General features: G+C 42.4%; 1 protein-coding gene across 1 annotated transcript; it reads right to left on the bottom strand.

The window, feature by feature from the left end:
• Positions 1–2728: 2728 nt before the first annotated feature.
• On the bottom strand, positions 2729–9392 carry POLE4 (DNA polymerase epsilon 4, accessory subunit). The gene is made up of 4 exons (XM_003908856.5): positions 9120–9392; positions 8579–8663; positions 7861–7902; positions 2729–3052 (listed from the first exon to the last, which is right to left on the bottom strand). The coding sequence occupies exons 1-4, from the start codon at positions 9330–9332 to the stop codon at positions 3039–3041; spliced, it is 354 nt and encodes a 117-aa protein (XP_003908905.1). The 5' UTR covers positions 9333–9392; the 3' UTR covers positions 2729–3038.
• Positions 9393–9886: the final 494 nt, after the last annotated feature.

Here is a 9886-nt window from a genome sequence, read left to right as displayed (position 1 = left end):
TGCCCTTCAACTGGCAGATAAACAGATTGTGGTACTTACATCCCATACAACAAAACACTATTCAACAATAAAAAGGAACACACTACTGATAACATGCAACATGGATGAACCTTAAATACCTTATGCCAAATTGAAGCCAGACTCAAAAAGCTACATACTGTGTGATTTGATTTATATGACATTCTGGAGGTGGCAAAATCACAGGGACAATAGATTACTGGTTTCCAGGGACATTGTTGGTGGGATGGGTTGACTACAAAGGCGTGGCATGAGGGAATTTTGTGGTGATGTAACCGTTCTATACCTTGTGATGGTGATTTTAGGTATTTATTAAAGTTCAGAGGTGTACACTAAAGCAGGTAAATTTTGCAAAAAAAAAAAATAAATAAAGTTCACAAAAGAAAAATATGTCCTGTGGAAAAAATTTTTAAATAACCCACTTAATTGGTAAGAGAAAGCTCAGGAAGGGTGATTAACATATCATGGGAGGTAATGAGTAGCAGGATGAGAACCAGTATCTCCCGGCCCCCGTCCAGGATCCTTTCCACTACAGCAGAATTTCCGATTTTTTTTTTACCTTGATTTTCAATAAGAAGTATATTAGTTTTCTATTGCTGCCATAATAACTTACCACAAATTCAGCAGCTTAGACACCTACTTACCTCAGAGTTCTGCAGGCCAGAGGTCCAGTGTGGCATAACTAGATTCTCTGCTCGGGGTTTCACAAGGCCAAAGCAAATATGTCAGAATGTGTCAGCTGGCCCGGCTGTTATGAGGAGGCTTGAGGGGAAAATCCACATTCAACTGCAGAGACTATTGGCAGAATTCCGTTCCATGCGGTTGTGGGACTGAGGCTGTTTCCCAGCTGTTGATCATCACTCTCAGCGTCTAAAGCCTGCCCACATTTCCTGCCTTATGCTCCCTCCATCTTCAAAGCCAGCAACAGGCCTTGTCCTTTTCATGCCTTAAATCTTTCTGACAGCCCCTTCTGCCCTCAGCTGGGGGAAAGCTGTTTTTAAGAGCTCATGTAATTACTCTGGGCCTGCACAAACAATCTAGGATCATCTACTTGAAGGTCAACAGATTAGTAACATGACTTATATCTGCAAAATCGCTTCAGATATGTAATGTAACATATTCATGGGCATAAAACCAGCGGGTGAAGGTGATGGGGGCCTTCCTTCTGTCTGCCTACCACATACATTTTACACAATGACCTAATATACACACATGTAAATGAAACAACAATTAGAACACTTACTGTTACTAAATTCAACACTGTTATTTCAAAATGCTAGTGGCAACACACTTTGATTTCACATCCCACTAATAAGCTGCAAACTGTAATCTGAGTTTATCTTGAAAATGGACCATGATATCCTTTTAAATTCCCATGGGCAATAATAGGAGGCCTAGAGAAGGGCCTCTGGGGTCTGTTTCATGCTCAAAATCATATGCAATGTTATAGAATTACAAGAAACACAAGACAATCCCCGATTAGAGAGATCCTAGCGAATACCCAGCTAGCACTACTCCAGTTGTCAAGGTCATGAAAAATAAGGAAAGACTAAGAAACTGCCATAGACCAGTGGAGACTGGGGCAACATGACAAGTAAATATGATATAGTAACATGGACTGGATCTGAGAAAAGGGGTATTAATGAAAAAATGGTGAAATCCAAATAGACTGTAGTTAAACAGTAACCTATAAATGTCCGTTTCTCAGTTGTGACCAATGTACTTGGTAATGTTAACAATGGCGAAACGAGGTAAGGGGCATATGAGACTTCTCTCTACTACCTTTGCAACTCTTCTGCAAATCTAGTATTATTCCAAAATAAAGCTTATTTTTTAAATGTTACAGTACTGAACATCTGTGCATCATTCTAGGGAGCAAATCCTATGGACTATTTTTAAAATGATCCATGACCCAATTAACAGCCACTGTCCAAGGCTTCCTGCTGCTTTTCTTAACTGCTGCTTTCTAGGTACTCTGCCTCCTTCGTTATGTCACCCACAACTTTCCTCCAAACCAAAGCTTAGCCAGGGACTGCAGGATGTAGGGAATGAGGAGTGATTATGTAATGAGTATGAAGTTTCAGCTTGGGAAGATTTTTAAAGTTCTGGAGATGGATGATGGTGTTAGTTGCACAACAATGTGAATGTACTTAATGCCACGGAACTACATGCTTAAAAATTATTACAAAAGTAAATTTTACTTTATGTACAAGTTACCACAATTTTTTAAAATGAGGTACTAGTACATGCTATATAGCATAGATAATCCTTAAAAACATTATCAAAGTGAAAAAAGCCAGACACGATAGACCACATTATTACATGATTCCATTCATATGAAAATGTTCTAAAATCAACTGAGGTGACTGGTGTACATATTGTGAATATACTAAATACCACTGAATTGCATACTTTAAATTGGTGAAATATAGAGTATGTGGATTATATGTCAATAAATAAAACTTAAAAAAATTTAACTGGCTTTCAATCTAGGACCGTCCTATTTATTTGAACTCCTGAGGTCAAGTGGTGTTCCATAAATTCTGGAACCACTTTCTGGTGATGTGCTGGAAAAATGAAAGAACAAAATTAATGAAAGGACTGCAGGTTAGAATGGCTGGCAGGGAAGATCAGGAAGGTCTGTGATCAGGTATGGTGGCTCTCCCGTCACACGGTAAGAACAAAGGTGAGATTATAAAACACACTAGACTGAGGTTGATCAAAAACCTTTATTCTGGTCCTCATCATTCAGGAAGCCACTTATGCAGAACACTTTCTTCATCCCTGCTCTAAGCAGCAGCAGCTGCATCCAGGCTTGATATGGAAGACAGACAGAAGCAGTGGAAGACCTTGCAGAGAAGAGCTCATTGATGAGATCTCTGCTTATCCCGGCATAGGTGAAGGCAGAACAGGAAGAGTGTGTGTAAGTGCAAAGACTCCGTTCTTCAAAGCTGAGGCCTGTGGAGAGGGGTGAACTGAAGGCTGCAGATGAAGGCTCACAAAACTGCCCCGCTCAGCAATCAATCCAAAGTACCTAAACATACAAAGAGCAATGAGTATACCAGGGGACCTCAGCAGGTGGATTAGTGTAACAAGCTGGGCTAAGTTAATGCAGAAGAGGCTCCAGTATTGGCAGCAGTTCTCTAAGACCAAAATACTAATTTTGAGGATGATCCATCCAAAATATCCCAGGGAAAAACATGTCATTACAGATGGTGGGCAGTTAGGAATTAAGCATACTAGTCTGAAGAGTTAGAATTAGAAGTGGGAAAAGAGCTAAGAAGTCGTTGTGTAAGTTAATGAACATTGATGAAGACCATATAAGGAAGGAATAATATAAAATAAATGAGGTAAACTCTCTAATTAAAGAGAAACTTTTGGAAAGTTTCAGTTCCAGATGGGGGACTGGGCCCACAAGTACATATGCCCTCCCATCCAAGATTCCATTCAAAAGGTTAAAAAGTTTAAAAAGTATAAATCTACAACAAATAGGGGCCCACTGGCAGTTAATGGATTTCAACAAAAAAACTGAATAACAGAAACCTGATCAAAGTAGGCTTATAAATAGAGCAGAGGGAAAAGGAGCCTAGAATGAACACAGAGGGGCTGCAGCAGAAAAGGAGGCCCATATGCCTAAAAGAACCATGAGGAAGCTCCAGGCTCAAGTCATCAGGAATGGCGATGTGAGATGAAAATTTGGTTAGTGACCAGAGGGTCTGTATGAGAAACAGTTGCCCGTCTCCCCACAACCCTCCCCACAGACAGCACAACCAGAAGACAGGCATTTAAACCTAACTTGGAAGAAAAGAAAAAAAAAGATCACAGGGCTCTCTTCTAAAGAACTATGTTTAAAAAAAAAAAAAAAAAAAAAGGCTGGGCGCAGTGGCTCATGCCTGTAATCCCAGCACTTTGGGAGGGGGAGGCGGGCAGATCACTTGAGGTCAGGAGTTCGAGTCCAGCCTGGCCAACACAGTGAAACCCCATCTCTACCAAAAAATGCCAAAATTAGCCAGGCGTGGTGGTGCATGCCTATAGTCCTAGCTACTTGAGAATCTCTTGAACTTGGGAGCGGGGGTTGCAGTGAGCAGAGAACACGCCACTGCCTTCCAGCCTGGATGACAAAGCAAGACTCCATCTCAAAAACAAATAATAAATAAAAATGAAATAAAATATACCAAGCATTGTTATAAATCGATTTTAAAAAGGACAAAAATGCATAACAGAAAAATAGGAGACACCCCTCAAAAAAAAACAGGCATGCATATGAAAAGATGTTCAATATCACCCACAATCAGGGCAACACGAATTAACACCACAATGCAACTATCACTTACATTCAATAACAGCATGTCAAAAATCAAAAACTCTGGTAATACCAAGTGTGGGTAAGAATGAGAAGCAATGAGAATTATCATGCACCGCTGGTAGGAATGTGAATTGGAATACATGAAATTCAGCAGTACCTGCCAAAGATGGAGATATGAATACCCTATATATCCTAGGTTCCAGCAGTATTATATATTTTATACACACATACACATCTACCCTAGAGAAACATGTACAAGACTGTTCATAGCAAGTTGTTCATAATAGGAAAAATAAGGTTTCCCAAATATCAACATTAAAATAGCTCAATTGTGGTACTGTCATATAGCAAGGAATATGAACAAACGAGTTATGTGCAATCACAAGACGAATCTCATAAATGCATTAACTTAAAGAAAACAGTTGTGTGACAGATGTTGACCAATAAATGCATATGGTTTGGTTCCATTTGCAGAGAGTTCGAAAAAACAAAACTAAACTTTAGTGCTCAGGGATGCATGCTAATATAGTAAACTATAAAGAAAAGGAAGCAATTACCCAAAAAGTTAGGATACAGTAATGTCGGGAAACGGGATGAGAAGAGATATGATGAAGAATGAATATATGTGGGACTTTTGGGGGCTGACAATACCCTATCTCTTGGACAAGATGGTGGTTACGAGGGTATTCATTTTATCATTTATTGACTTTACATTTACAGCACACACACTTCACATATGTTGTATTTCATAAGACTTAGAAAAAGAATATACATATACACATATAAACATATTTGCATAAAATATCCAAGTTATACAAGAAAACTAGTAACAGTTGTTTGCAGGGAGGGGACCTGAATGAGGAATTAAGGGACAGAGAAAGGGTAGAGAAAGACTGTTTACAGCCCTAGTTTTCAACTTCTACAATCAATGAGGGATAAAGCATGGAAGATTTAATTGTGATAAGATTTAAATGTTATTAGCTTTGACAATGTCAAATTACTAGATAACACAAATTGATAGCTAGATGTGAACTAAAAAGGGAAAAGGGATACGTGCACTAATAGTCATACTTTACAAACTGGGGAGTCAAGAAATGCATTAAAAGTTGGACACAACAACAACCGAAGACATTCCAGTATGTTATATAAACTGTAGAGGTAAAGAAACTAAAATTAGTGATACAACTACCAAAAATAAGAAAGACAAGAGGGGATTTATGGGGTTCTACAGGTTAGCCAAATCTTCATTTATCACAGCAGGAAGTCAATACACACTGTCTACAGCTGACACATCAATGGGTAAGCATATTAATTAGAAATAAACGTAACCACCAGAAAAGCTCAAAACACTAACAAAACAGTGGGCAGACAGCAGCTATACTTCATTATAAGCCATTAGGTAACTATTTGATTTTCAACCATGGATATGTATTGCTCATAAAAAGGAAAAAAAATGTATTTACTAAGACCATACACATCTAAGGACATAAGAACATTTATTTTACCAAGTAAAAAATAATATAATGCAGACTGAATCCACAGGGGCTATGGTGGCTAACATTCAGATCTACCAAAGTAGGTTAGAGCAGAAGGATTCAATTACAGAGATAAATGAGGATGAAAGCAGAGGATGAAAATAAACACAGCAATCATTCAATAAATGGCCATTTATTAAAAATCCAAGCTAAGCACTATGCTGTGATAGAGACTAGAGTGGAAAACTACACAAAACCTCCCCACTTCTACTCCTAGTACCCTCCAGTTTATTTTCCCCAGGACAGCAATGTTGTGTACTTAAAATACAAATCTGATCATATCACTCATGTCTTTGAAAAGCTGGTAATTAAAAATGAAGAGGTAAAGTAGGCTCCAAACATTTTTGACTGCAGAACTTACAGAAAGTTTGTCACAAGGAGTGCCTGCCTTAGGTAGGACTAAAAAAAAGTTAATTTTAAGAAAAATGAGTAGGTGGAAAGAGAGGCTGAAGAAAAATCTGCAAATTAAAAGAATGCTCAATAGTCTAGGCATGAAGCTAGCCATGGTAATGTATCTAATAAGACATTTAAAAAGTATCTATCAAAAGGACCAGGGGCCTAGGTTGACATGGAGATGCAGAACAAAGGAGTAAAAAGAGTGGAATAAATCAAGAGATTTCTAAAGGTAATAAGGCTTAGAGGAGGTAATGAGAACACCCTGGGAGAATGAAATGAGGATACATGGCTTTTGCCAAGCTATTCAATCAAAATACAGTCATGTGTCGCTCAACAACAAGGATACATCCTGAGAAATGCATTACATCTTCAGGCGATTTCACCACTGTGTGAACACCATAGTGTACTTACACAAAGTTAGATGGTATAGCCTACTATACACTTAGTCTACAGGGTATACCTATTGCTCTCAGGCTACAGACTTGAACGTATGTTACTGTACTGAATACTGTAGGCAAATGTAACATGGTGATAAGCGTATTTAAACATATCTAAACATAGAAAAGGTAATGTATTTCATTAGGATGTTATGACCACTACCTCACTGGGCAACAGGAATTTTTCAGCTCCATTATAATCTGATGGGACCACCCTCATGTGAGCAGTCCATGGCTGACCAAAATGTTATTATGCAGCACATGACTATATATGTGTAGTGAAGAGTAAGCTGATCAGATTTAAGAATTAAGTAGCGGCCTGGTGCGGTGGCTCACGCCTGTAATCCTAACACTTTGGGAGGCCGAGGCTGGCGGATCACGAGGTCAGGAGATCGAGACCATCCTGGCTAACGCAGTGAAACCCCGTCTCTACTAAAAATGCAAAAAAAAAAATTAGCCGGGCATAGCGGCAGGCGCCTATAGTCCCAGCTACTTGGGGAGGCTGAGGCAGGAGAATGGCGTGAACCCGGGAGGCAGAGCTTGCAGTGAGCCGAAATCGCGCCACCACACTACAGCCTGGGCGACAGAGCAAGACCCCGTCTCAAAAAAAAAAAAAAAAAATTAAGTAGCAGAAATAGCTCTGAGGCAAGGTAGCTAAAATTAGGTATTTCAAATATTTGCTTTTTTAATGAAAAAATTTAGTTAGTACACAAGTTAATCCATGACTCCTAAAAATAAATACAGACAAGTACAAGTCTTATTGCAGCAAAATAATCACTTCACACAGATTGTTGAAGAAAAAAGAACAAGCAGTCACCCTTTAAATGTTGACAACTGTTTCTGATCTCTAACATGATAAGGGGGGCAGGGCTGATATCTAGGTATGGCGAACAAGATAGGAATCAAACTTCTGAATTCATCTAACTACACTGGGATCTTTATATTCCCTCCTATTTCTTTATGGCTAGCAATTTTCAGGTAGAAGTTTTAATTCCCCAAGGGAGAAAACTGAACCTCATTTAGCAAGTTACTTTTTTCTAACAGCAAGTACGGAGAAAGAATTATCCCTACACAAACAAGAAGCAGGCATCCGTTTTATGAGGTTTTGAATTTCACATCAACATGCAAAAGACAGGCGGAAATGACTGCCCACTGAGAGAGAACTCACCTTCCAGAAAAGCAAATTCATCCACAGCTTCTATTGCATTATCTGAAACACAAGGCAAAGAGACACCTGACTAACTCCAGCCATGCTGACGTCAGTCAGAAAACAGCACAATCTACAGTGAAGGGCATGAGGCTTTGGGCAAATGAGGGCAATTATAAGATGCGTCCCTTGCTGCCTTGAGATCCGTATCTACTCTACCAGCAACTCTCATATATATTAGTTGTCTCCCTAGAAGAGTAAGAAAAGTGTAGGCAAATACCATTCAATGCGGGGGGGAGGGGGCTCCTAAAATACATCTAAATTATTTATTCGCTTTGCTCTTAAAGTTATCAGAGAAGAATGTGGCAATAGACGCAGGGCGCATGAGAACACGGTATATGAAAGCTTACACAGGTGAGGGTTACCAACCAGACAAGAGTCAGAAATCAAATCCCCAGTTGCTAGGTGAAAAAGAATTATCTTTTTCTGGTGCAATCTGGCAGAAGGTATGAAGGGATCCAGTCCGCTTTGGCAACCCCAGACACCACACACTGCTCCACCACCCCAAGCAGAGAGCCTCTACAGGTAGGACTTCCTGGCACTGTGGCCAACAGAAACCATCCTGGGGAGAGATGCTGTGGCACCTCTCAGATCAGAGTGACGTCTTCTCAACCTGCGCAAGGTAAAACCAGCCCAGCCCTCCCTTCTCTGTCCCCAGACACTGGCAGTGCCACTCTACCCAAGTCTCTCCTCTGAAGAGTTTTCCTTTTTCCCTGCTGAGCACAACAGTAGGCATCTTTTGCAATGGTCTCCACAAACAGTTCCTGTGAAGTAAAAAAGCAAAGTTTTAGTAATGGGTTCTAGCACACTGAGGAGGTGAGGGCTCTGGTTTGTGGGTGGGGGCAGAAAGGGAGAAGAAAGGCTCAGGGGCAAGAAAATGTTCTGGAAGCTAAGATTGTCCTGGACTTCATGAACATCCATTCCGCCACCCTCTTCCCAGTATTCTCCTTCATTCACTAAAGTCTCCTACAAGTTCTGTATGAGGCCCTGGAGATACAAATTAAAGTCACTCACTAACCAGGTCCTCAACAAGAGGGAGGAGTGTTAACAAAACACACAACTCGCATAGGTCCCCGGCCCCTTTCCTCCGCCTTCCGGGTCCACACCCACATCTCAAAACCCGGCCCACGACACCCTAAGCCCCGCCCGCGGAAGGCCCCGAGGCTCCGCCCCGCGCTCCACCTCCCCCACCCCCGCGTGCCCTCGCGCTGCTGCCGCACCGCGGCTCGTGCCAGAATGAAGATGGCTTCCTGTCCCGCTAGCGTCACGTCGGGGTCCGCCTTCACCAAGGCCTTCACTCGCGCCAGAGGCAACCTCGAGAGACGAGCCCCAGGCACACTCGTTGGGGCTTGGGGCTGCAAGGCCGCTGCCTCCCCAGCAGGTCCCTCCTCCTCTCGGGGTGTCCCGCTTCCTGCCGCCGCCGCCGCTGCCATCCCGGCCCTGAGCGTGCTGCGCGCGGCCGCCGACTGTGCGCGCGCATGCGGCGCAGGCCCTTTCCCGCGCGGGCTGGAGGCCACACCCTGTGTAGGCGCGCGACTCCGCCCCTACGCGGCAGGGCGGTGCCGGAAACCGGGTGGGCTGGGACTGGGCTCCGGCTCTTCCCTCGCGCCTGGCCACCCTTGGGCTGTCGTGCCCTTGGTTGACGCTACCGGCGACCCTCTGGCCCGTTGGGCCTGTGGAGCTCAGGCACCTCCCCTTGGTGCCTGTGCCAGGCTGGTAAGGGGAGAAATCTAGACCGGGCTCGCAAGAGAGCCTCCGTCAAAACAATGTTAATACCCCAAGGCTAAGGAGGGCACGTGTCCGAGGGAGGCCCGGCCCTGGAGGTCCCAGCATCGTGGAAGAGGATGCCAAGGAGGCAGCGAAGTCTGGACCAAATTCAGTTATGGATGCTCTTGAAGGAGGAGTAGGGCTTTTGCAGGCAGATAAGAAGAAATTCAGCCCAGCCAGAGGAAACAAGAAAAAGTCATGGAGGCTGGAAAGGATGAAA

The sequence above is a fragment of the Papio anubis genome, chromosome 14 (assembly GCF_008728515.1).
Source record: "Papio anubis isolate 15944 chromosome 14, Panubis1.0, whole genome shotgun sequence".
Lineage (NCBI taxonomy): Eukaryota > Metazoa > Chordata > Mammalia > Primates > Cercopithecidae > Papio > Papio anubis.
Note: the sequence above shows the minus strand (reverse complement) of the source record. Positions and strands in the feature narration are given on the sequence as shown.

What these genes read in the sequence shown, in the direction of transcription:
- POLE4 (XM_003908856.5), bottom strand. Translation starts at nt 9,332, where the DNA reads ATGGCAGCGGCGGCGGCGGCAGGAAGCGGGACACCCCGAGAGGAGGAG. An exon ending in TCATTCTGGCACGAGCCGCG is followed by an intron (nt 8,664 to 9,119) that starts GTGCGGCAGCAG and finishes TTTACTTCACAG; the next exon opens with GAACTGTTTGTGGAGACCAT. An exon ending in TCTTCAGAGGAGAGACTTGG is followed by an intron (nt 7,903 to 8,578) that starts GTAGAGTGGCAC and finishes CTTGTGTTTCAG; the next exon opens with ATAATGCAATAGAAGCTGTG.